We start from the raw sequence: 26,992 nt of genomic DNA, 5'->3' as shown, positions 1-26,992 counted from the left end.
TTTAAAAGAGCATGATCTCGATTTGAAGAAGGATTAAGCAACTCCTGAAAATGCCATGGGTCGTCATAACTACAACAGCCCAACTTAGCATGTTCACTTTGATACTGGCCTGCTTCTAAAGAAAAACATAGATAATACTTGCCCAGGTGATTTTTTTTTTCAATTGACAACCTTACTTGTTGCGCTTCATTAGGCCGGGCCACAAGCCATCTCAGCAGAATTTGTGCTGGTACTACTATTTCAAGTAGAGAGGGAATTAATTGATTGGGTAATCGTAGCATACGTTTATTGTCACCTAAGATAGGATCAATTTACGGACTTGCTAGCCCGGACAGTGCCCGTGCATGGAGCGAGCGAGCGCCTAGCGCGTCAGGCTCGCGAGCGAGTGCACCAGTAGTGGGCTCGCGTCGCCCAGAATGTCGCTTGTGCCGCTAGCCGCTTCCCAGGCGAATCACATGTGCAACATCCAGATAAAACAGTTGCAACATACGTCTGGAACCGATGAAACGTTTGAAACGTATAATTGAAACATACGTGTATGACCATTACAACATGTGCAACATCCCGACCTACTTTTGCAACATCGATATACAACACTTGCAACGTACCAAACACTTGAAACATACTCTTGCAACATGCAATTTTCACACTTCTTCTTTCGTATGACGCAACACAGAGCGGGGGGACGACCGATTCTGGAAATCTGCATCCTGGCCACCGTCATCGTAGCCGCTGCTGGGCGAGTCACCCCTGCTGGGGGAGTTGCCCCTACCCGATCTCGTACGCATCTCTGCTGGAGACCGTCGCCGAGGGAGTTAGCGGGCCAGACGCCATGAAGAAAGAGAGGGGAAGGTCGATTGGTCGCCGCTCCTAGCGCGAGCTACCGCTAGAGAGGGACGAAAGCGGGCGGGGGGTGAGATGTAGAATGTAAACCATACACATCAATCGATGAGCATGGTGGAGAGGGGAGAAGCCACTCGGCGGCGCTCAAGTGTGGTGGGGAGGAAGGATGAAGGCAGGTGGGTGGCTGGGCACAGTGAAGAATGTCGCGCCGGACGGGTTGCCGTGGACCATGCTGCGGTAGCGAGGAGAACTCGATAAGTGGACAGTATGGATTGGCCTTATTTCTGGAGTGGATTGGTTAACCAGGCACAGTGGAATGTTGGGCCGTTCATGTTAGTTCAGGTTGACGTCGCGGCCCACCGGAGTCTGGATGATTGGACGCCCGAGCCTGAGCATTTCCGTGACCCGCGGGCAACGCTGCTGGATCCTCAGTAGTTTTCGCTAATACTTGTATTGACATGTATATTACCCTTTGCAATATGATAAATCTCAATCCTCAGATCATATGCAGCGCCGGCACCTGCACGAAGCTAAATATAGCATGTGCATCAATCTTGCAGACAGGTGAACAGCCAAGTGATCTGTCAATCACTGCCCCCGCGTTGCTTCGTCACAGGCCCGTCCCATGGGGGAGGGCAGGCAGTGCGACGCCCAGGGGCCCATGGCACTAGGGGGCCCATGAGTATACGTATATGTAGTACATGTATTTGGCTTCATACGGTCACGTCCAGTTTAGTCTGTGGCTCTGCGCGGCAACCCTTTCCTATTCGCGACTCCGCGTCAAAGCATGCGTGCTGTTACGCCGCGGCGGCTGTTCCGGCGTTCCCAAATCCTGAAATCCCGATTTCCGTAATCTGAAATCCCGTGATCCCAGCAGGCGCCCACTAACCCAGCTGCGCTGCAGTCCCTTCATCCCTGTCCCCGACTCTACGGTAAGTGATTATGGTTTCAGTTCATCAGTATTTATTGTTTGTTCGATCTGAAAACTTCAGCTTCTTTTTTACCTTGCAATCCAATACATACAGGCATCAAACGATAGTGCAGCGAATTGTTGATCTATTAGTTTAATTATTTAATTCATCAAGGAACTTATGGACATGCCACAGGCAGCAGGCTGCCCATAATTTGTTTTAAATTTTAAGTCATTTCATGGATTTTACCGTTCTTTAAGCTTCTTTGATGTATTGTCGTTTTTTAACAAACTATATTTTGCGAGTTAACTCTTATTACCAGTAGTACTATATAGTTCAATCTCGTGATATTAAAATATTAGATTGCCGGGACTTCATTGTCTTGTTTGCCCAAGGGCCCTAGAAATTGTTGGGACGGCCCTGCTTCGTCATCATCAGGAGCTCAAACACATTCAAGTTGGCGCCGGTTTCCTCCTGCGGCCGCCCAGATTTCTCGATGCTCCCCGCAGCTGCTCTGTTCCACCACCCTCCACCCATCCAAGAAAAGCAAGGCAAGGAAAAACAGCGAGAAAAATAAAAGAAAAATTACGGAGGAAAACCGAAAAGGGCCACGAGCACATTACGCCGCGGTCGTCTTGTCGCCAAGGCGAGGCGCATTCCGTGCCTCCACCCACGCTGCCTGCTAGCTCGGGGCCTGCCCTGCCGCCGGAGTGCTGGACAGACGGACGTTTACCCCATGCCTATGTGAGAGGCGGAACCCGGCCGCTGCCCCCTCCGGCTCTCCCCACCTGCCGATCGGTGCGCGCTTGAGATGCCATTATTCCGGCTCAGCGGCTCCTAGACACTCTCCCGGAACGACGACGACACCGCCGAGCGCGCGGCGGCCCTGTGATGCCGCGCGCCCTCATGGCGTCAACCGAGCATCGGGCCTCGTCTCCTGCGGGAGGGCCGCCAGGGCCGAAGGCACGGGCACCCCCGCCGAAGGCTTCGTCGTCGTCTCCCCCGCCACCCCCGCCGAAGGCTTCCTCGTCGTCTCCTCCGCCGCCGACACCGTCACCGCCTCAGCACTCGCCGCCGCCGCCGCCGTCGAAGCAGTCCCCGCCTCCTCCTGCACCAGCGACTCCGCCGGAGAAGTCGCCGACGGCGTCCCCGCCTCCTCCGGCCTCGCCGCCGCCAGCAAGCAAGTCCCCTCCTCCTCCTCCTTCCCCGTCGACGCCGCCCCCGTCGCCACCTCCGCGTTCCTCGCCGCCGCCGCCCGCGTCATCATCGACGCCACCATCGTCGACGTCGCAGCAATCGCCTCCGGGACCGGAATCGGCCAAGCCACCGCCACCCTCGTCGTCAGAGAAGCCCGCCGCGACGGCCTCACCTCCCCCAAATGCGACGTCAGGCTCCGGATCAAAATCACAGCCGCCACCGCGCGAGACACCATCGACGCCCCCGGACACCACCGCCGGTCGGCAGCCACCTCCGGCTCCGGGGACACCGTCCTCGCCCACGCAAATGCTGCCTCCTCCGATGGCGGTGACGGTGATCATGCCGGGTGCCTCTGGCCCACCTGCAGGCGGCAGGTGGAGGGGCCCGCCTGGCCCCGCCGCTACCGCCCCGCCACTGAGTCCCCCCGCGGGTGGCGGCTCGGGCAGCAGCAACATGAAGAACGAGGCGATCATTATCGGGATCTCCGTTGCCGGGCTCCTCCTGGCGCTGGTCTCGCTGTTGATAATGGTGTGCGTCAACAGCAACCGCGGGAAGAGGAAGCGGCACGCGCAACCTCCGCCGTCGCGCAGGCACAACATCGTCGTGCCGGAACGTTAGTGCCCGCCCCGCCTCGGAACGTCGTCCTGTTTATGTTGCTCTTGCTGCCACCATGCAGTATGTAACACTGCGCTTTTGTCTGTCACGTACGTGCAGCCGTGGCTTCTCTCTCTCCGGACGTGTACCAGGCGTCGAACGGCGGTCCCCCCGCGCCGTCGCCGAGCGGGACGAACTCGTACAACCTGTCGGGGAGCAAGTCGTGTTTCACGTACGACGAGCTGGTGGGCATCACCGGCGGGTTCTCGGCGGGGAACGTGATCGGCGAGGGCGGGTTCGGGAAGGTGTACATGGGCGCGTTGGGCGACGGGCGGCGCGTGGCGGTGAAGCAGCTCAAGGTGGGCAGCGGCCAGGGGGAGAAGGAGTTCCGCGCGGAGGTGGACATCATCAGCCGCATCCACCACCGCCACCTCGTCACGCTGGTCGGCTACTGCGTCACCGAGAACCACCGCCTCCTCGTCTACGAGTTCGTGGCCAACAACACGCTCGAGCATCACCTGCACGGTGAGCAGCACATTATTCACATATTGTAGTCAGCTTCCTCTTGCATTGGCGGACATGCGTATGCATGAATGTGTGAATGTTGGATTATACATGTATATCGATCTGCAGGAAAAGGGCTACCCGTGATGGATTGGTCGAAACGGATGAAGATTGCGATCGGAGCGGCGCGTGGGTTGACGTACCTCCACGAAGACTGTAAGTGAGGACGGACGTACAAGCTCATCGTGCGATGCTCCAGTCCGTCCTGGGTAGCTAGCTTGCTTGTCAGTCCGGCTAATTAAGAGCTGGTCTTGTACGTACATGCAGGCCATCCTAGGATCATACACAGGGACATCAAGTCGGCAAACATTCTCCTGGACGACGCCTTCGAGGCCAAGGTCAATTTGCAGCACAGAATAAAGTGCACCACCCAAACGCTTGATTCTGTACTTACTGGCGATTAATCTGGGGAACAGGTTGCAGATTTCGGCCTTGCTAAACTGACAAACGACTCGCTGACTCATATCTCGACGCGCGTGATGGGCACGTTCGGGTAAGCAGCGTTCAGAGTACAGCCTATCTGACAAAATTCAGCAAATTTTGGAGGGGATACCAGTCACATTGCTCGATCCACAGGTACATGGCGCCCGAGTACGCACAAAGCGGGAAGCTGACCGACAGATCCGACGTGTTCTCCTTCGGGGTGGTGCTCCTGGAGCTCATCACCGGGCGGAAGCCCGTCGACGCATCTCAACCGCTGGGAGAAGAGAGCCTCGTTGAATGGGTACGCGAATCATCCTCCTTAATTTGTATCATCGTGCTACTAACTACAACAGCCTACAGGGTCGATCGCTAACTGTTGATCACGTACGTTGCGTGAATCCCCCCATGCAGGCTCGGCTTCTCCTCGTGGACGCCTTGGAGACGGACGACTTCCGAGAGGTCGCCGACCCTGCGCTGGAGTGCAGGTTCTCCAAGACCGAGATGCGGAGGATGGTGGAGGCGGCCGCCGCCTGCGTGCGCCACTCCGCCGCCAAGAGACCCAGGATGGTGCAGGTAATAACGAGCAAAACACGTACCTGCCAATGCAAGAGACCGAGGATGATGGAAGGAACTAACTAGCTCTTCTCGATCGCTGCTGTCTCCTCTATCGGTCGGAAGGTGTGGCGATCGCTGGACGTGGACGAGTGCTCGTCGGACCTGACCAACGGCGTGAAGCTCGGGCAGAGCATGGCGTACGACTCGGGCCGGTACTCGGCGGACATCGAGCTGTTCCGGCGAATGGCGTTCGCCAACGACCTCTCCACCGCCGAGTTGGGCGTCTTGGACGAGGATGACCAACACAGCAGCAAAGCCGGTTCCAGCTCCAGGCGGCACAAGTAATTCAAACGACACGTCACCACACCTACATGCGTGCGTGCGTGAACCACGTGATGTGCTGCGTGTACGTCGGATCGGAGCAGCTCGATCGAATCACAAGGACCAAACCGTGCCCGCGCACGCCAGCCGCCACGGCGGCTGCACGGGGGACGTAGTAGCGGAGGATCGCAGAGGAGATGCTGACTTGAGGCATGCAGGCGGCAGCTTCGTTGAGCTAGCTAGCACGGTGTCTGTGTACGTTGCTATTCCCTGCTGTGTGTCTTTGTGTGTACAGCCGTGCATTCTTGTCCCTTATAAGAAAAGAAAACCGCTTGGCATACGGTACAACACGTCCGTCTGGTTGGGCGCTGTTAGCCTGCACATGAGCAGCACCTGAAGGCGGTGACATGTGAAATGCACGATCAGGTGTTCAGGTGGGAGCCGGCCGGACGTACGTATAATGGCTGTCTCTGTTAACGCTGGCCGGTCTTTTCACGCAGACCGAATGTTGTAATTTGAAAATTGTAGGATCACTCAAACCGATTTGACGTTAGCTTAGACCAGACTGGCCAGCAGTGAACTTTGACTCATTTTTTATAGCGAACTTCGACTTATTTTCATGCTAAACATCAGTACCCGTCTAGGCAGGAACATGCACTAACATTCGTAATGGCCAAAGACTAGATGGACGACACTACTAATATAAAAAAACAAATTTACAAGACAACCTCTCCGATTAACAGAGGTGGATACATCTAGTGACCGCCTTTAGAGTTTGTTTGGATGCACAAGTATTGACCTCAATCCATATGTGTTGAAATATTTTAGTGTGGAATTTAAATTAAACTCCATATCAACCACTCCAATACACATAGATTAAGGTGGATACATGGGTATCCAAACAAGACTTTAAATGGTTAGACAGCCTCGAGGAAAATGTCCGCATTTGAAAATCATATGTAGATGGGGCAATCTAAAGTGACCGCTTCAGAATCGATTATTAGAGGATGGCACCTTAAGATGTCTGTCATCGTTGATCAATTTCCAGAAACGAGCAGTTCAACAACCTTTGTAAATGATGATTAACGGTGGCCATAAAACACATCAAACTAGAATTGAATTTGTGCAATCTTTCGGAAAAATAGAGTTGAATTTGTGCATGCAGGGATAATTAGAGCCTTCAAGATAATACGAACTATGGAGAACAACTGACAAAACATGACTTCAAATATATATAATTAAGAATGGACACTAGCAGCAAATTATTTTCACCAAGTTGTTGCTAGGATTGCAGTATAAAATCATTTACAAGAATGGTGTGGATAATAGTGTGGCCAATGCCTTGTCTAGGTAACCCCATTCTTATGTTCAATGTAATGCAATGTCCACTTGTGCTCCTGAGTGGCTTAATCGAGTGGCAGAAGGCTATTTACAGGATCCTCATGCTCATGACATAATTGATAAGTTGATTGATGCTACAATAGTTTCTCCTTTCACATTTCAAAGTGGTCTATTGTGCTATATTCTTTCAGCGGCAAATCCTTCTAGCTTTGCACGCTTTCTCCAGTGGTGAGTCACTCAGGTATTCCTGTTACTTATCGAGGTCTGAAATAACTTTTTGCTTGGAAAGCTATGAAGACAATATATAGTGCATGCTTTCATCTCTAGTTGTGCTATCTATCAGCATACTAAGACCGATGGCTCTTGATATCCAAGCTTGTTACAACCGACCGCATGCAGGGTGAGGCTACCATGTGGGCCCAGGTCACATGCAGGGTGAGGCTGCCATGTGGGCCCAGGCTCGTTCGGGCAACGGGCGCACGGTGATCCTTATCTCATTGCATCACACCTCGGGCGTGACCCTGTGCTAGAAGTGGCCGACACGGCCTCGTGGAAGCGAGAGAACAGAACCAAGGAAGAGCCTGGCGCCCTACAACTCTGCCCGCGTGTCAAGCTTTGGATGCATGACAAATGCTAGAGGTATAATCTCAGTCGGTCTAGATGGGAAGCCTAGCCTGGCCAAGGCCAAGGCGCACACTGTGGCCCTGGGTTGGCTACCACCTCCCAAGGTCAGGAGCCACTCTAGCCTGGCCGAGCCCCCATGCAAGGGTCGCTCAAGCGAGGACTTGACGTCATGGCTCATTCCCAAGCGCTAAGGTCTTTGTCCCGTGGTGGGCCTTTTGAGGCCTATCAAGACATTCACTAATGGATCGGAGTATACGCGCAAATGCACATGAAGGGTGTAGCCGCTGAGCTCCTGACTGATTAGGAGAATCAGTCAGGGGTTAATCGGACAGTCATGACACTAATCCGGAGATTTAATATATCCCTATATTTGATGCTCATCGGTTATCCTTGCTTGAGTATTGGTGTAATACTAGTTTCCATTCTAAATTGGACACCACACCTTTTGAGGCATTGTATGGCTACAACTATTTCAGGTTGGAAGCGACCTGCAGTCACGGTTGCTGATGTGTCCAAGTGGCTCCAACAAAAGGATCTCATTACTCAGCTCATTCAACAACATTTGGCATAGGGCTAGCGTACGTATGAAAACTCAAGTTGACAAATATCGCTTGGAACGTTAGTTCATTATTTGTGAGTTGTGACTCTATTTACTTGAAGTTGTAGCCCTACCACTACTGGAAACAGAGACTTTGTCGAGTGCAAAATTCTTTGCCGAGTGTTAAAAATCGGGCACTCGACAAAGACCTTCTTTGCCGAGTGCTGCACTCGGCGAAGAATTGCACTCGGCAAAGGACTTCTCTGCCGAGTGCCAGAATCTCGGCAAAATCTCTACACTCGGCGTAGGCTGCCCGCGAAACGGCCTTCGATTACGGCCTTCTTTGCCGAGCGCCTGCTGTTAGGCACTCGGCAAAGATTTGATTTTTTTTAAAATTCTTTGCCGAGTGCTCCAGATCCGGCACTCGGCAAAGATTTAAATTTTTTTTAAATTCTTTGCCGAGCGTCTCAGATCTGGCGCTCGGCAAAGAAATATTTAAAAAAAAAATACTTTGCCGAGTGCCCCTAGCACGACACTCGGTAAAGATTTAATTTTTTTTATTATTTCTTTGCCGAGTGCTCCTGTGGATGCACTCGGCAAAGTGGAAAATTTTTTAAAAAAATTAAAACACTCTTTGCCGAGTGCGTTATGGCTGGCACTCGGCAAAGACATCCTTTGCCGAGTGCCATGCCCCGGCACTCGGCAAAGTTTTTTTTTGTTTTTTTGTTTTTGGTCTCCAATTTTTTTGTGCAGCCCTTTTAAAGCACTAGGAACTCCTAGTTATAATTTGGGGATTTTTTGTGGCTTTTTGATATATTTAGTTACTTTATTTCGTTTACTTGAATTTTTTCCAGAAATTAGAAATTTGAACTGCACGTGGTACGAATAATGGAGTTTAATGATTCAAAAATTGATAGTCATGTTAGTGAGTGTTGTGAGAGGCCGTATCTAGGAACGGACCCGAAATTTCGGACATCTTGTTCACGAAACATGTCCGCGAAATTGCGTGTGAACTATTTTTAAATTCTATAAAAAGCAAACGAAGTCCGAAAATCATGAAACTTGTTGAGATGTCGTGATATCATATGTGGAGGCTATGATAAAAATTTTAGAAGATTTCGTGCACGTTGTCACGTATGATGCTTATAAACCAGAACATCTCTACATGTGAATTTCGTGCATTTGAATATGACAGGAATAAGAGGTTTGGAACCATAAAATGATAGTTCGTAGATTTCTTCAATTCTTCCATAATAGTCGAGTCCATCAGTGTCGGGCGTAACAACTCCGCTGTTTGTGGTTTGTCGATTGGGCCGACTCTGCTCGTAGCTTGCTGTGTGAAAACGATATTCATTCACGTCATAACTGGTAAATGACTTGACCCTAACGGCATAGCCGTTTGTAACCTGTCTCAACTCATCACTTATAGGCACATCAGTTTGGGCTTTCTGTTTGAACCAACAAATGAAATCAGGGCTCCCTGGTCCCGCACCCCGTGAAAGAAGGGTATCATTTTCTTGCGGGATAGGTTGCCTTGATCCATGCCAGGATTGATGAAGAAATTCCCTGTACCAACGAGAAACAAGGGGGTTGGACGACGAAACAAGGACATACGGCGAAATGAAACAAGTTCGTTCAGAACTTACCGAATGAACGGTTGCACCTCGACAAGGTTGGTCAACACATATAGCATGATACTGCGCCACTCTTCATTTTTCAATTACTTAGTGGTCGATGCACTTGCGCTTCCGAGTTGCCCTTGGAAAAGGCTGAGGTTCGATTCATTTTCGCCAACATTGTAACGAGGGGGTGGATTATGAACGTTAGGAAGTTTCTCAGTGTAGTATTTCTCTGTGAAGTTCGACACCTCCTCTAGAATGTATGCCTCTGCAATGGAAGCCTCAATTCTGGCTTTATTTCTACATTTTTTGCGAAGAGTCTTCAGACATCTCTCGATTGGATAGCACCAACGGTTCTGCATGGGCCCCCCCATTCGTGCCTCATACGGGAGGTGCACAATCAAATGCTGCATCGACAAGAAGCAGGCGGATGGAAAGATCTTCTCCAACTTACAGAGCAACACGGGTGTCGCTTTTTCCATGTCATCAATGACGGTCTGAGAGAGCTCCTTGGCACAAAGCTAGCGGAATAAGTAGCTCAACTCTGTCAGCACTTGCCAGACATGCTCCGAGACATAGCCTCGAACCATCGCTGGAAGAAGCCGCTCAATCCATATGTGGTAGTCATGACTCTTCATCCCGTTGACTCGCAGAGTGCCTAAGTTAACTCCCCTCTTTAGATTCGCTGCATACCCATCAGGGAACATTAGCTTCTTGATCCATTCAAGTACTTCCCTCCTTTGGTCCTTTTTCAAGACAAAATCGGCCTTAGGCCTTCTCCAGGTCTTGCCATGACTAGGAGGTTGCATCTCTTGATTTAGTCTATCGCACAACGTTGCCAGGTCTACTCTAGCCTTTGGGTTGTCCTTAGACTTTTCAGTGTCCATGAGTGTTGCCCAAAGTGCCTCGGCGACATTCTTTTCAGTGTGCATTACATCAATGTTATGTGGTAGAAGAAGGTCATCGAAATAGGAGAGCCTCGTCATGCCCGAGATATGAGTCCACATATGCTGCTCACCATATCCCACAAAACCACCTTCTTCATTAGGCACGAGAGCACCTATCTGAGCATGAACCTTGGCACCATTCATCATCTGCGGTGCAGGGTTTGTCACTTTGACACCTTTCGTAAAGTTCTTGATGTCTTGTCTGAATGGATGGTCAAGAGGTAGGAATTGACGATGTCTGTCGAACGACGAATACTTACCACCCTTCTGCAACCAAATAAACCTCACACCTTCCTTGCATATTGGGCATGGGAACTTCCCATGAACACACCAGGCGCAGAATATCCCATGCGCTAGGAAGTCATGTAGGGAATAGTGGTACCAAACGTGCATTTTGAAGGTTGTCTTTGTAGCTCGATCGTATGTCCATACCCCTTCGTCCCAAGCACGGACCAATTCATCAAACACGGGCTCTATGAACACACCCATATTACTCCCTAGGTGTCTACGAATTATCAACGACAAGAATACATTATGTCGTTGAAAGGAGACACCGAGGGGGAGATTAAGGGGGATAACAAAGACGGGCCAACATGTGTATGGGGCAGCCATCATTCCATAAGGATTGAACCCATCTGTTGCCAATGCGACACGTACATTACGAGCCTCATCTGCTTTGTCACGATGTTTGTCATTAAAGCGGATCCAAGCTTCACCATCGGATGGATGTACCATCTTGTTAGGATTGTACCGTTTGCCATTTTTGTGCCATGTCATCTGTTTCGCGGATTCCTCGGTCATGTATAGCCGTTGGATCCTTGGTAGAAATGGAAGGTATCATAGGATTTTCATGAGGATTGTAAGTTGCCTCTTCTGGCCATCATCAGAGTCTACCTCCAGGTACCTGGAGGATTTACGCTTTGGACAAAACTTTGCATGCTTGTGTTCTTTCCTAAATAGGACGCACCCTTTCGGACAAGCATGTATCTGCTCATACGGCATCTTAAGTGCTCGAAGGAGTTTCTATGACTCGTACATGCTCTTTGGTAGAATGTGGCCCTTCGAAAGCAGGGTGCCAATCACGGCCAACATCTTATCGAAGCCAGGTCGACTCAAGTTTAACTTGGACTTCAACCCCATTAAGCGTCCAATGGCATCCAGTTGAGACACCGTTGACCGATCGTGAAGGGGTTTCTGTGTCGAGTCCATCATATCGTAGAACGCCTATGCGGCTACCTCTATCTCCTCCTTCTCACGTCCCTCATCGAACTATCCTTGGTGAAAGTCATCTAACATGTCTGCTACCCCGGCATCAGCATCAAAAGCCTCCACCCGTGGTCTCACCACCTCCTCTCTCATACGATGGGCTTCACCATGGTGGACCCACCGGGTGTAGTCCGGCGTAAATCCATTCTTCACAAGATGTTTATCCATTTCCACCTTGTTTACCCTTCTCCTGTTTCCACATTTGCTGCAGGGACACAAAACTAGGCAATGTCCTTTAGCAGCATTGCCAAATGCATTGTTCAAGAAAGCATCGGTCTTGTTCATCCATTCTGTGGTGTAATCACTCTGACTTCTCCAGCCCGTGTACATCCACTGACGGTCATCCATCCTCTAACATATGTATTAGCGAGTAATATAACCATCAATTGCATTTACATGGTGTTCCTACTGTCTAATAGGTGAGGATAGGTCCTAATCCCACCCGTAGTTGTGTAGATGAGGTTAGTTTCCATGCTCTACTCCTATCCGAGATAGAATTTCGGCAGCACCTCCCCGCTGTTCTCCAGATACACGTCCTGCCAAAGAAGAGTGTGTATCCAGAGAACAACAGGGAGGTGATGCCGAAACTCTGTCTCGGACCAGAGCTGAACATGGGAACTAACCCATCTACGCATCCGCGGGCTGTCCAAAAAGCATGGACAATCCAAAATAGATACGGTAATAGATATGCAAAGATCTGCATACCTCCAACCGTATCTCTTTCGAACATAATGGAGACAGGGATCCTGATCTTCCGTCAGGTGATGGTAACTATCGTTGTGGCGGAGAATGACATACCGATCCGGCTTCAGATCGAAAGATCGAATCCTGCAATCTTAGCACCACAGCTCCTCTAGTTATCAACCAAGTCATGGACCAGGTTGACCTCACCAAGAAGGCTAATCCCTACCTGCGCAACGAAGAACACAAGCAAGAACAAGGAAGAAAGCAACCGATTTGCTGATGAATGATTAATCTCATAAAGTTGGGGTCTCACAAACCGAGGAACGGCGAAACTGTTCTTAACAGAATAATATAAGCAAAACCCAAACCCTAATGGAGGGGCGGTGGCTATTTATGAAGACTCTAGGGTTGTGCAAGACCCCTGGACGTGCCCCTAATGGGCCCAAACTCGATACATGGTCCAACAGACCAAAAGACAATGTCGCAGCACCCTGGCAGATTCTGGATGCTGATTTGTTTCGACGATTTCCATTGATTTCGAATAGCTTTTGATGTGAAACCACTTGGATTGGCTTCATTATCAAATTAGCTTTCCATCCATATATGGATCATCGAAAACAGAGTCCGGATGCGTCCTGGGCGTCCATTTTATTGCAGACTAGTCCTGACTACCGAGGCAGACTCGAACTCGGATTGGACTGGGCCTCTGGCTTGGCTTGGACGTCCTTGCTGGCCTCCTAAGGTGGTGACCAAGGAGGAGGACGTCCAAGGCCATCTCTTAGGTGTTCTCCATCTTCTTGGGGCATGCTCCAACTTGGGTCTGGGTCCCAAGGATGTCTAACAAGCCCATGACGATAGTGTAGCTCCCGCCAGAAATAGCGACAGAATATATTGGTGATTTGGAGGCCTTGCCGATATGATATTGAGATGGAACCAGATCTATTTGAAAGCTTATCAAACAAGCTTTTCATCAAGTGCTCATTGACCTCGATCGCACTCCGGATGGATGAGTTATGGCCTTCCCAATGAGGCACTGTCGGGCTGCCGACGAACCGAAAGTTCAACTTTGATGAACTTCCATTATGAAACACATTTGAACCTACAATCAAATAGTGACATATACATGTGGAACCAAGTGAATTATAACCAAAGCCACTATGCAAATGTAGAAATGAGTGCACCTTATAATCATTGTTCGTATCCGAAGGTGCCATGTCCTCATCATCCTCCCCTTCTTGACAACAAACCGTCCTCGGTTTGAGTTTAGCTGATGGACAAGTTGTCGGTAGTAGCCAACATTGCTCCCCTTCTTGAAATTTAACCTGTTGCTTCATTACAAAACTTGGGGATTTCGACATGACAACATTATCGCTATTGGTGCCCTCTAGTTGATCATATTTTTGCACAATGAAAGGAGATTTCAGAGTTGAACAAATATAGACACGATGCACCATATACTCTCCTTTACAATTATATTTGCTAATAAAGTGACATGTACATCTAGATAACCATGGCAATCCTGCACAATTAAATTTCTCCTCCAAACTACTCAGAGCACATAGTGTCTCAAACTCAATATACTCCAAAGTATTTAGAGAAGACAACAATTTCTTTTCTTTTTTTCGGTAGCAATGGGAAGCAAACATTTATGTTCAACATAAGTAATTGGTTCCAAAACATGGAAAACTGAAGCATCATCAACTAATTCATCTTTATCACAAGGAACATCAAGCAAATTATCATGGGACAAAGATAAATCAAGAGTGGGTTCCACTAACAATTGCTCTATGATAGCATGGTTTGTGGAAAAATTTAGTACATTAAGACAATTTTCACCTTCCGTGAGTGTAGCACCATGGGCATTACCTGTGTTCTCAGCAGGAGTAATAGGTGCATTGTGAAGTGATGGTTCTGAATTTGCATATGAGGTTGTGAGCTCCTCATTTTCTTCCATGTCATCCTCTCGCTTATATACATTATCCTACAGAAGGTTAGTCATAGCAAGAGGAATAACAACAGACTCTTCCTCTAAATGGTGCACCTCATCATATGAAGTCAAAACAGGAGGTGGATTAACAAAGGTTTCTCGCATAAGGAGTTTCATATCATTCCAAGTTTGAGGTTTATTAGAAGGATCTAAAGACTCCCACCAAGATAAAGCAGAATGTCGCAAAATACTAGCTGCATTTTTTACCTTCCTCCTTGGACACATAAAGCGAGTAGCAAATATGTTATCTATGGCAATTTCCCACTCCATGTACTCATCAGCACCTATACCATCATAAGTCGGTGGATACGAACAACCTGTCATTGTTAGAAGACAGCAAAAGACAATACAAAAATATTGTCCCTATCAAATGACTACGTGGTTGCAGTGGTGTCACTTTTGACAGCAAGTGGAAGCGTCTTACCAAGCTCTTACAAAGTTCTTACCAATGCAAGCAGTGGGCGGTACAACCGGCGGCTGGTTTATGATACCTATGAGGTAGTGGTACTAGGATTGCAAGGACCTTTTTTCTGTACTGATCTGAAGTATATACGTGGAGCTTGGGAGGCATGAAAAAAAACAAATATATATATGTGGCACATAAGTCAATGACAGACAGCAATATTGAATAAATGTCTAGAGCACTTGTCCTAGTTGCTGGCCTATACGTGTTCCTATCACCAGTTGTGATAAACAAGAGAGGAAACAAGGATGAAAGGAAATAAGTATTAAAGGTAGCAATGGATATGAACAAGGTAAAAGGTACCACAAACTATAGAGCTATTGAGTGTTCCTTATGTGCTCCTTTTCGATATCTTCTATTCTCTTTTACTATTTTTTTCTTTTATTTTTTTGTCCAATCTTTTTTTTCTTGCTTTTGCTCTTTTGATATTTTTTCTCAGCAAGAAGCACACAAGAATAAACCACAAAAAATTTGAGCTCAATTGAATAAAAGATGTGGCCTATAGAAAATTAGGATTGTGCTCTAAAAAGCATACCAAAACTTGTGGGCCCAGAAACTCAATTTTCCTAATCGAATTTCGCAAATCTAATTTTTGCAAACCTAGCAACGCTGGGATGAAATAGATCTAAAATTTTCTGGCGTTCTCCGTAGATATAAAATTTTCCCCGTTTCGAGTTCGGATGCAAAAGTTATGACTGTTTTAAGGAAGCTGCTCGAATAAGGGTTTTAGTGGACACAAGATGCAAACCGATGGTGATACGGAATAGCAGCGGGTGGAGGGATCAACACAAACTAGAAAAGAACACAATCTAAACCAGCAACAAGACTTTGACCTAGGACACAAACTCAACAACGGAATCTGAAACTGAAATATGCAAAGGCTATAGCGCGGAAGGTTCTAGGATAGGAAATAAAAGTATGGCACTGGACTATAGGACGAATGCGAAATTCTCAAACTAGGGAATAAAAGTGAATCTGACGGTATACCTTAGCTCTAATTACCACTTAATGGAGACGGGGATCCCGATCTTCTGTCAGGTGATGGTAACTATCGTTGTGGCGGAGAATGACACACCGATCCGGCTTCAGATCGAAAGATCGAATCCTGCAATCTTAGCACCACAGCTCCTCTAGTTATCAACCAAGTCATGGACCAGGTTGACCTCGCCAAGAAGGCTAATCCCTGCCTGCGCAATGAAGAACACAAGCAAGAACAAGGAAGAAAGCAACCGATTTGCTGATGAATGATTAATCTCATAAAGTTGGGGTCTCACAAACCGAGGAACGGCGAAACTGTTCTTGATAGAATAATCTAAGCAAAACCCAAACCCTAATGGAGGGGCGACGGCTGTTTATGAAGACTCTAGGGTCGTGCAAGACCCCTGGACGTGCCCCTAATGGGCCCAAACTCGATACATGGTCCAACGGACCAAAAGACGGTGTCGTAGCACCCTGGCAGATTCTGGATGCTGACTTGTTTCGATGATTCCTGTTGATTTCGAACAGCTTTTGACATGAAACCACTTGTATTGGCTTCCTTATCAAATTAGCTTTCCATCCATATATGGATCATCGAAAATGGAGTCTGGATGCATCCTGGGCATCCATTTTATTGCAGACTGGTCCTGACTACCGAGGCAGACTCGAACTCGGATTGGACTGGGCCTCTGGCTTGGCTTGGACGTCCTTGCTGGCCTCCTAAGGTGGTGGCCAAGGAGGAGGACGTCCAAGACCATCTCTTAGGTGTTCTCCATCTTCTTGGGGCGTGCTCCAACTTGGGCCTGGGTCCCAAGGATGTCTAACAAGCCTATGACGATAGTGTAGCTCCCGCCAGAAATAGTGACAGAATATATTGGTGATTTGGAGGCCTTGCTGATGTGATATTGAGATGGAACCAGATCTATTTGAAAGCTTATCAAACAAGCTTTCCATCAAGTGCTCATTGACCTCGATCGCACTCCGGATGGATGAGTTATGGCCTTCCCAATGAGGCACTCTCTGGCTGCCGATGAACCGAAAGTTCAACTTTGATGAACTTTCATTATGAAACACATTTGAACCTACAATCAAATAGTGACATGTACAAGTGGAACTAAGTGAATTATAACCAAAGCCACTATGCAAATGTAGGAACGAGCGCACCTTATAATCATTGTTCGTATCCGAAGGTGCCATGTCCTCATCAGAACAGGAGACGCCTAACTGGGTTACACGATCTACGATAATGATATGAAAAGAGGGGTTATACCTAGGGTGGTGGTGGAGTCAGGCTAGTGGGGCCATGGCGGGTCGGTGCAGTGGCGAGACGACATGGTGCAGGCAGACCGGCACGGTGGCGAGAACTCCGACTCAACTCCGACGGGCTCTTCTCTACAAAAATGGAACAAAATACTGTCATTTACAAAAAAAAATTCGGCAGAACCTCCCCTGCATGGTGAGGTTTCCAAAACCTACAAAAAACAACGGCACTCGACAAAAAACAACGGCACTCAGCACTCCGGTGAGGTTTCCAAAACCTACAAAAAATTCTCGTTGTTTTTTGCAGGTTTTGGAAACCTCATAGTGCAGGGGAGGTTCTGCCGAATTTTTTTTGTAAATGACAGTATTTTGTTCCATTTTTGTAGAGAAGAGCCCGTCGGAGTTGAGTCGGAGTTCTCGCCACCATGCTGGTCGGCCTGCACCGACCCACCACGGCCCCGCTAGCCTGACTCTGCCGCCACCCTAGGTATAACCCCTCTTTTTGTATCATTGTCGTAGATCGCGTAACCTAGTTAGGCGTCTCCCATTCAAAAGCGATATGGTTGGAGGTATGTAGATCTTTGCATATCTATGACCGTATCTATTTTGGATTGTCCACACTTTTTGGACAGCCCACGGATGCATAGATGGGTTAGTTCCCATGTTCTGCTCTGGTCCGAGATAGAGTTTTGGCATCACCTCCCTGTTGTTCTCCGGATACACACTCTTCTTTGGCAGGACATGTATCTGGAGAACAGCGGGGAGGTGCTGCTGAAATTCTATCTTGGATAGGAGTAGAGCATGGAAACTAACCTCATCTACGCATCTGTGGGTGGGATTAGGACCTATCCTCACCTATTAGATAGTAGGAACACCATGTAGATGCAATTGATGGTTACATTACTCGCTGATACATATGTTAGAGGATGGATGATCGTCAGTGGATGTACACGGGCTGGAGAAGTCAGAGTGATTACACCACGGAATGGATGAACAAGACCGATGCTTTCTTGAATAGTGCATTTGGCAACGCTGCTAAAGGACATTGCCTAGTTTTGTGTCCCTACAGCAAATGTGGAAACATGAGAAGGGTAAACAAGGTGGAAATGGGTAAACATCTTGTGAAGAATGGATTTACGCCGGACTACACCCGATGGGTCCACCATGGTGAAGCCCATCGTATGAGAGAGGAGGTGGTGAGACCACGGGTGGAGGCTTTTGACGCTGATGCCGGGGTAGCAGACATGTTAGATGACTTTCACCAAGGATAGTTCGATGAGGGACGTGAGAAGGAGGAGATGGAGGCAGCCGCACGGGCGTTCTATGATATGATGGACACGGCACAGAAACCCCTTCATGATCGGTCAACGGTGTCTCAACTAGATGCCATTGGACGCTTAATGGGGTTGAAGTCTGAGTTAAACTTGAGTCGACCTAGCTTCGATAAGATGTTGGTCGTGATTGGCACCCTGCTTCTAGAGAGCCACATTCTGCCAAAGAGCATGTACGAGTCACAGAAACTCCTTCGAGCACTTAAGATGCCGTATGAGCAGATACATGCTTGTCCGAAAGGGTGCGTCCTATTTAGGAAAGAACACAAGCATGCAAAGTTCTGTCCAAAGTGTAAATCCTCCAGGTACCTAGAGGTACACTCTGATGATGGCCAGAAGAGGCAACTTACGATCCCCATGAAAATCCTACGGTACCTTCCGTTCCTACTGAGGATCCAACAGCTATACATGACCGAGGAATCTATGAAACAGATGTCATGGCACAAAAATGGCAAACAGTACAATCCTAACAAGATGGTACATCCATCCGATGGTGAAGCTTGGATCCACTTTAATGACAAACATCGTGACAAAGTAGATGAGGCTCGTAATGTACGTGTCGTGTTGGCAACAGATGGGTTCAATCCTTAAGGAATGATGGCTGCCCCATACACATGTTGGCCCGTCTTTGTTATCCCCCTTAATCTCCCCCCCCCCCGTGTCTCCTTTCAATGACATAATGTATTCTTGTCGTTGATAATTCCTGGACACCCAGGGAGTAATATGGGTGTGTTCATGGAGCTCGTGTTTGATGAATTGGTCCGTGCTTGGGACGAAGAGGTATGGACATACGGTCGAGCTACAAAGACAACCTTCAAAATGCACGTTTGGTACCACTATTCCCTGCATGACTTCCTGGCGCATGGGATATTCTGCGCCTGGTGTGTTCATAGGAAGTTCCCATGCCCAATATGCAAGGAAGGTGTGAGGTTTATTTGGTTGCAGAAAGGTGGCAAGTATTCATCGTTTGACAGACATCATCAATTCCTACCTCTTGACCATCTATTCAGACAAGACATCAAGAACTTTACGAAAGGTGTCAAAGTGACAAACCCTGCACCGTAGATGATGAATGGTGCCGAGGTTAATGCTCAGATAGGTGCTCTCGTGCCCAATGAAGAAGGTGGTTTTGTGGGATATGGTGAGCAGCATATGTGGACTCATATCTCAGGCATGATGAGGCTCCCCTATTTCGATAACCTTCTTCTACCACATAACATTGATGTAATGCACACTGAAAAGAATGTCACCGAGGCACTTTGGGCAACACTCATGGACACTAAAAAGTCTAAGGACAACCCAAAGGCTAGAGTAGACCTGGCAATGTTGTGCGATAGACCAAATCAAGAGATGCAACCTCCTAGTCATGGCAAGACCTAGAGAAGGCCTAAGGCCAATTTCATCTTGAAAAAGGACCAAAGGAGGGAAGTACTTGAATGGATCAAGAAGCTAATGTTCCCTGATGGGTATGCAGCGAATTTAAAGAGGGGAGTTAACTTAGGCACTCTGCGAGTCAATGGGATGAAGAGTCATGACTACCACATATGGATTGAGCGGCTTTTTCCGGCGATGGTTCGAGGCTATGTCCCAGAGCATGTCTGGCAAGTGCTGGCAGAGTTGAGCTACTTATTCTACCATCTTTGTGCCAAGGAGCTCTCTCGGACCGTCATTAATGACTTAGAAAAAGCGGCACCCGTGTTGCTCTATAAGTTGGAGAAGATCTTTCCACCCGCCTGCTTTTTGTTGATGCAGCATTTGATTATGCACCTCCCGTATGAGGCATGGATGGGGGGCCCATGCAGAACCATTGGTGCTATCCAATCGAGAGATGTCTGAAGACTCTTTGCAAAAAATGTAGAAATAAAGCCATAATTGAGCCTTCCATTGTAGAGGCATACATTCAAGAGGAGGTGTCGAACTTTACAGAGAAATACTACACTAAGAAACTTCCTAACGTTCATAATCCACCCCCTCATTACAATGTTGGCAAAAATGAATCGAACCTCAGCCTTTTCCAAGGGCAACTCGGAAGCACAAGTGCATCGACCACTAAGTAATTGAAAAATGAAGAGTGGCGCAGTATCATGCTATATGTGTTGACCAACCTTGTCGAGGTGCAACCGTTCATTCGGTAAGTTCTGAACGAACTTGTTTCATTTCACCATATGTCCTTGTTTCGTTGTCCAACCCCCTTGTTTCTCGTTGGTACAGGGAATTTCTTCGTCAATCCTGGCATGGATCAAGGCAACCTACCCTGCAAGAAAATGATACCCTTCTTTCACGGGGTGCGGGACTAGGGAGCCCTGATTTCATTTGTTGCTTCAAACAAAAAGCCCACACTGATGCGCCTATAAGTGATGAGTTGAGATAGGTTGCAAACGGCTGTGCCATTAGGGTCAAGTCATTTACCGGTTATGACATGAATGGATATCGTTTTCACACAGCAAGCTACGAGCAGAGTCGGCCCAATCGACAAACCACAAACAGCGGAGTTGTTACGCCCGGCACTGATGGACATGACTATTATGGAAGAATTGAAGAAATCTACAAACTATCATTTTATGGTTCCAAACCTCTTACTCCTGTCATATTCAAATGCCACTGGTTTCATCCTAGTGTAACGAGACGGACCCCTAAGCTTGGGCTAGTCGAGATTCGACAGGATTTCATCTATCCAGGAAAAGATGTCTACATTGTGGCTCAATAGGCCGTCCAGGTTTATTATACGTCATACGCGTGCAAAGACGCCGAGCATCTTAAGGGTTGGTCTATTGTGCACAAGGTATCGCCACACGGTAAACTACCTGTCCCAAACGATGAAGATTACAACTTCAACCCAAACACATATGATGGAGAGTTCTATCAAGAAGAGGGGCTACAAGGGAGGTTTGACATAGACTTAACCGAAGAGATAGGAATGGAAGTAGACAATGGAAGGGATGATGACGAGGACGCTGGAGACGAGGTTTGAAATCTGAAGGGCATACAAATGCTTGAGCGATTACATTTGGGCAATGACAATGAAGACAACATTCCTCCTTCGAATAGTGTTGATGAGTTGGACAATGTTGATAGTGATGACGAGACCTATGATCCAGCTAATTTCAATCATGAAGATTATTTCTAATACATGTAATACTATGTTTTTTGTAATTATGTTTTGTTCATTTTTGCATATATTTCTAATACATGTATTACTATGTTTTTTGTAATTATGTTTTGTTCATTTTTGCACCTATTTCTAATTACGTCTTGTTTTTCTTTTTTACTGCAGGTGATTGAACAAAGATGGCGGGCGACCGTCATGGGTCTGTGAACTCGATTTACCAAAGACCATGCCGGCCGCAGGAGGGGGCGGAGGGGGTGGCAGAGGGATCGAACAGGAGGAGGAAGAGGGAGGAAGAGGACCGCTAGCCGTAGGAGGGGGCCGTCTCCTCCCATGCCATGTGAGGAGGACCGCCAGCCATAAGAGGAGGTGGCGCCCGTGGACAAGTCAGACGAGGAGCTGGTTCAACAGACGGAGGAGGAGGAGGAGGAGGGGGGAGGCTGCAGGCACGGGTTCCGCTTCCTCCAACTCCTCTTCGAGTGCCTACTTGCGAGGTCCCGCGAGCCTCCCACAGGTTCCGCTTCCTCACCAACGCCCAGTGATTCGCCCCGAAGGACAAAAGTAAGTAACTGTATATGTTATCACCACTACTTCATATGATATGATGAAAAAAACTAATAATTTTTCTTAATCGCTTGTGCAGGAACTGGGTGGTTGTGTCGGGTGGTAGCACATGGCTAGTCAACGGCATCCTGGGTCTTCTGTGCAGGCAACATTTCCCCGGCATTGTCGCGTACGCATCGAAGACAGAGCTGGCCTACTCGTTTGACCACTACATCGCCGCCTCCGATGAGGAGTACCCCAGCAAGGCGGCGCGGGTGAAGGTAGAGTTTTGGGTAAGTCTCCCTCACACAACATTGCTCAATACATCGCATTCATTGGACTTTTCTTGAAATAATGAATGGATACATCACTTTTGTATACAGACTTATTATAGATGCGAGGAGGGATTTGAGGCCAGGGTGGAGCAGGCGACTACCAAAGCCTGTAAAAAACTCATCACCGACATGCATCACGAGGTGCGCATCTAGGCCATCGTAACCTACTACGGGTCAAAGCTTGGAGAGAGGAAAACCAAGAAAGACGCAAGAGAGATGTAGCTGACCCGAGAGCAGTACCTTGAGGTAAATGAAGAACATCAATATTGATTTGTTTTGAGATTAAGTTGGTTTAATTTGATCTTCTTATATGTCCAATACTTGATGACGTGTAGATGATTCCCTGATGGTGCCAAGCGTATCCCGAGTGCTGGGCTATGATGGTGGACAGGTGGTTCATGGAGGAGTACCTCAAGATGCACAGGGATGCCTGGGACCATCGTTTGCTGATGCAAGGTCTAGCACACCATCAAGGCAGCCGCAACCTCGCCGGATACAAACAAGCATGGGTACGCGAATTGATTTATCTATTGTCACGCTCAGTTCTGCCTGATTTCTAATCATCGTGCTGTCTTTCTCGCAGTCGGCGTCATATAGTGGCCAGGCTTGCTCGGACTTCCAGGCATGGTGTATGGTCCACAAGGGCAAGGTAACGTCCGACGTCTCCTTCAACCTAGAGGACCCGCCCAAGGCATACACGAATCCGAGCGTCCACTCCCGCATCAGTGAGTACACTAAGGTGGCGAGGTCGCTCCATAGGTCAGACCACGATCCGAGCACCCAGGACTTCGATGGAGAGGCCATCATGAGGGCAGGGCAAGGCAAGAAGCATGGGCGGTTCTGGCTTGGCGACGGCGTCATCGACACGGCCTCTACTCGCTCTCTCTCCCAGATCTGAGCATGGAGCACGAGCGAGAGCCCGGCCATTCGCACACGGCCGACCGCTGCATAGCACCGGGTTGACACACTCGAGGTTATTCCTGTTTTACTCGTCATACATTGATCTTTACACACCTTAATTAGCTTTGCATTACTGAAACATTGGAGTGAAATATTGCAGGCCCGGCTGGAACAAGAAATGAAGGAACATCAGGAGCTGAGGGCCCAGCTGGAGGCCGAGCGAGCCAAGCGGCAGGCCTAGGTGTAGAGGCTAATGGACATTATGGATTTCCTACAAGGGCTTGGGCAACGTATGGGCTTGTCTCTGCCACCTGGGCTGTTGGTTCCACCTCCGCCTCCACGTCCTACAGCTGCAGCTACTCCTGTGAGTATCAAAGTTTTTTACTTTCACTTGTGCTTTGCTTGTATGGCCTCTATCGTCCTAGATTAGCTATCAAAATAATCTTGTCTCACATGCAATCTTTTCTCCTTTGTGCAGTCTCTATCTGATGGTGGTTCGAATAATCCACCTCATGCACCTACGAATGATGCATCTGGGCCTTCACCACAGTCGCAGTGGTCGAGATGAGTGCATGTTGTATTTTTTACATTTGTTGTTCACTTGGTGATGGACTTGTGATATACTTGTGATGCACTTGTGGACTTTGATGGACTTGTGGACTTATTTGGATAGACTTGAGCACTTATTATTATATATTGTGATAGATGTGATATGGGCGGATGGATGTGTGGATGGATGAGATATATATGTGATGGATGAGATATATATGCGATGGATGAGATATATATGTGATGGATGAGATATATATATATATATATATGATATATGTTTGTATGAATGTATTTGTCATGATGGAATGCAAAAAAAATGTCGTTTTGGGTCACTTTGCCGAGTGTTGCACTCGGCAAAGGACCCCCTTTACAGAGTGCAATGGTCACAACACTAGGCAAAGCTAGAAAAATGGGCGATCAGAAAACAGATTTTCCAGCTTTGCCGAGTGTTGTAACCATAACACTCGGCAAAGAAATTAAAAAAAATTTAAACTTTGCCGAGTGCCGGCCATAGGGCACTCGGCAAAGAAATTTTTAAAAAAAACAAAACTTTGCTGAGAGCCACCCATAGGGCACTCGGCAAAGAAATTTTTTAAAAAAAATAAAAAACCTTTGCCGAGTGCCTTCTGGGTTGACACTCGGCAAAGAAATTTTTAAAAAAATTGAAAAACGTTTGCCGAGTGCCCGATGACTGGCACTCAGCAAAGAATTTTTTTTAAAAAAATAAAAACACTTTGCCGAGCGCCTGTATGGTTGGCACTCGGCAAAGAAATTTTTCAAAAAAAATTAAAGCTCTTTGCCGAGTGCCAACCCGTAAGGCACTCGGCAAAGAAATTTTAAAAAAAAATAAAAAATCTTTGCCGAGTGCCTGACGGGTTGGCACTCGGCAAAGAAAATTTTCAAAAAAAATAAAAGCTCTTTGCCGAGTACCTCACGGGTTGGCACTCGGCAAAGAAATTTTTAAAAAAAATTAAAAATCTTTGCCGAGTGCCTGCAGGGTTGGCACTCGGCAAAGTGACCGTCAACGGAACCGGCGCCGTAACGGTCGCTTTTCTTTGCCGAGTGTCCCCGGGGCACTCGGCAAAACCTTTGCCGAGTGCCCGATAAAAGACACTAGGCAAAGAGGGCTTTGCCGATTAGATTTTTGCCGTGTGTTCTTTGCCGAGTGCAATTTGGCCATTGCCGAGTGCCTCAGGCACTTGGCAAAGAACCTGAATTCAGTAGTGTACGTTCAAGCATCATTTCGTGCCCATCAAAAGCTTGCCTTCAAGTTCTTGGGTCCTTATGCTATCATCGATATAAAAAAAGATTGATGTTGTCACTTATAAGTTGTAGCTGCCTTCTACAACTTCCACACATCTTGTTTTACATGTGTCTCAGCACAAAAAGGCCATCCTCGATACTCACCTAGTGACTTCATCCATTCCCTCTAAAGTTATTGCTTTTGAGATCCCGAAGCGTCTATTGCAGACTGCCTTTCAAGCCAAATTTTTTACTTTTTGGCCCTTTTTTCGAAAGTTTCTCTCAAATAGACCCCTGGCGGAAAGAATTCCAGAAATGGACCCTTGGCTCAGCGCCAGAGTGAGTGGCGCCGAGCTCGGCGCCATGGTGACTGGCGCCGAGCTCCTGGCCATGGGCAAACGGCCTGCAAGGGGCTTGGCGCCATCCACTCTGGCGCCAAGCTACCTGCATTTAACCCAGCCCAGCCTTCTTCCCTGAGCGTTCTTCCTCTTCTTTCTCCTTGGGTTTTTTCTCGCCACTTCATCCTACCTCACGAATCGACATATTGGACCTTGAAAACCTTGATTTGATCCGTAGATCTTCGAGAGCAAGGTATACTCGCTCACCTCCTTGTTTTTCTCATATAGATTCGGTACATATTAGTCAGATTTTTGAACCTAAGAATCGTCATCACTTAGGGTTTTATTGTATCCCCCAATATATGTATTATACAACCATAGGTTCATTTCAAGGCGTGAAAAATGCTAGCAAACCAAGCCGCATGTAGTTATGTTATGGGTTTATTGTTGTGGATGAAATGAGAAACCCTAGGTTTAGGGTATAATGTTAACTGCTTTTGGTTCTTATAACGAAATTGATTGTATTGTAGTTATGGTTCTCATTGATATTTTGTTGTGATGTTTTTATTTATGTTTGCTAAATTACATCCTATTTGTTAGATGCAAGAAATGTTTCGGGAGGAGTTTTGGCGAAAACGGGGTCGTCCTCGCGAATTATACCCCGACGCGTCTAGCAAAGATGCCCCTGTTCCCCCTGACCTTCCTATCCCTAACTGTGATTGTGGTTTCCTGGCCCATGTTTTTCAATCGAAACATCCAGACACAGCCGCGCGTTGCTTCTACACATGTAGTCGGTTTAATGTAATAAATTATTTGTACTATCCTTTTTCTTTATTTGTTTAAGTATGGTACTAATATATTATTGGAATCTCGTTGTGTAGGACCATGAGAGGTGCTTTTTCTTTTAGTGGATCAATGGTGCAAAAAAGTTTGATCCTAGGTACCTCTTTTTTGACGATTGGTTTAGAGGGAGACATCCACGTGAGCACTTCAAGCGGTGGGTTCCACCCCCCCTAACCCTCCAGCAATGACGGCTAAGGAGAAGCACCTAGCCACCGTTAGACGACTCGAGGAACCTCCTCTGTGCGATTGTGGAGATCGAGCTGTGATAAACCCTGAGAATACGTTGGAGTTTGTGTGTCCAAACAAGCATGAAGTAAGTGCAAAGTGTATGTGTTAAAATCTTGAGCTATATGTGTTTATGTACTAATGTCTCATTATTTAGGTGTATTCAATGGCAAAGTGTCATTTCAAGGAGTGGTTGTATGGTCCTAAGAACCAATGGCCGGAAGAACCACGAAGGGTTAAGGAAAAGAAGAAAGAACGTATAATCTACAAAGCACCTCCTGTCATGTGCGAATGTGGTGTAAAATCCAACTATGGCCTAGTCCCTTCAGAGCTTGGAATAGGTCATTATTGCGGCCATATGATTGAGTATGATGAGGTTTGTTATAATTCTGGTAAACATGAAATCGTATTTTGTTTGTTTTCCTAATACATATATGATATAATATTTGTTTTGAACAGAGT

At 47.5% G+C, this 26,992-nt stretch overlaps 1 protein-coding gene across 1 annotated transcript; it reads left to right on the top strand.

The window, feature by feature from the left end:
* Window positions 1-2,396: 2,396 nt before the first annotated feature.
* LOC136458580 (proline-rich receptor-like protein kinase PERK13) lies at window positions 2,397-5,737 on the top strand. Its single transcript, XM_066458526.1, has 8 exons — window positions 2,397-3,564; window positions 3,666-4,070; window positions 4,179-4,265; window positions 4,377-4,447; window positions 4,526-4,602; window positions 4,686-4,833; window positions 4,944-5,105; window positions 5,211-5,737. Exons 1-8 carry the CDS (start codon window positions 2,646-2,648, stop codon window positions 5,430-5,432), a joined length of 2,091 nt encoding a protein of 696 aa, XP_066314623.1. The 5' UTR covers window positions 2,397-2,645; the 3' UTR covers window positions 5,433-5,737.
* Window positions 5,738-26,992: the final 21,255 nt, after the last annotated feature.

This window comes from Miscanthus floridulus, chromosome 6, assembly GCF_019320115.1.
Source record: "Miscanthus floridulus cultivar M001 chromosome 6, ASM1932011v1, whole genome shotgun sequence".
NCBI lineage: Eukaryota > Viridiplantae > Streptophyta > Magnoliopsida > Poales > Poaceae > Miscanthus > Miscanthus floridulus.
Note: the sequence above shows the minus strand (reverse complement) of the source record. Positions and strands in the feature narration are given on the sequence as shown.

Excerpts from the sequence above, each read along its gene's own strand:
- LOC136458580 (XM_066458526.1), top strand. The coding sequence starts at position 2,646 with ATGCCGCGCGCCCTCATGGCGTCAACCGAGCATCGGGCCTCGTCTCCT. Across the intron at positions 3,565-3,665 it reads CAACATCGTCGTGCCGGAAC|CCGTGGCTTCTCTCTCTCCG; the intron begins GTTAGTGCCCGC and ends ACGTACGTGCAG. Across the intron at positions 4,603-4,685 it reads CGCGTGATGGGCACGTTCGG|GTACATGGCGCCCGAGTACG; the intron begins GTAAGCAGCGTT and ends CTCGATCCACAG.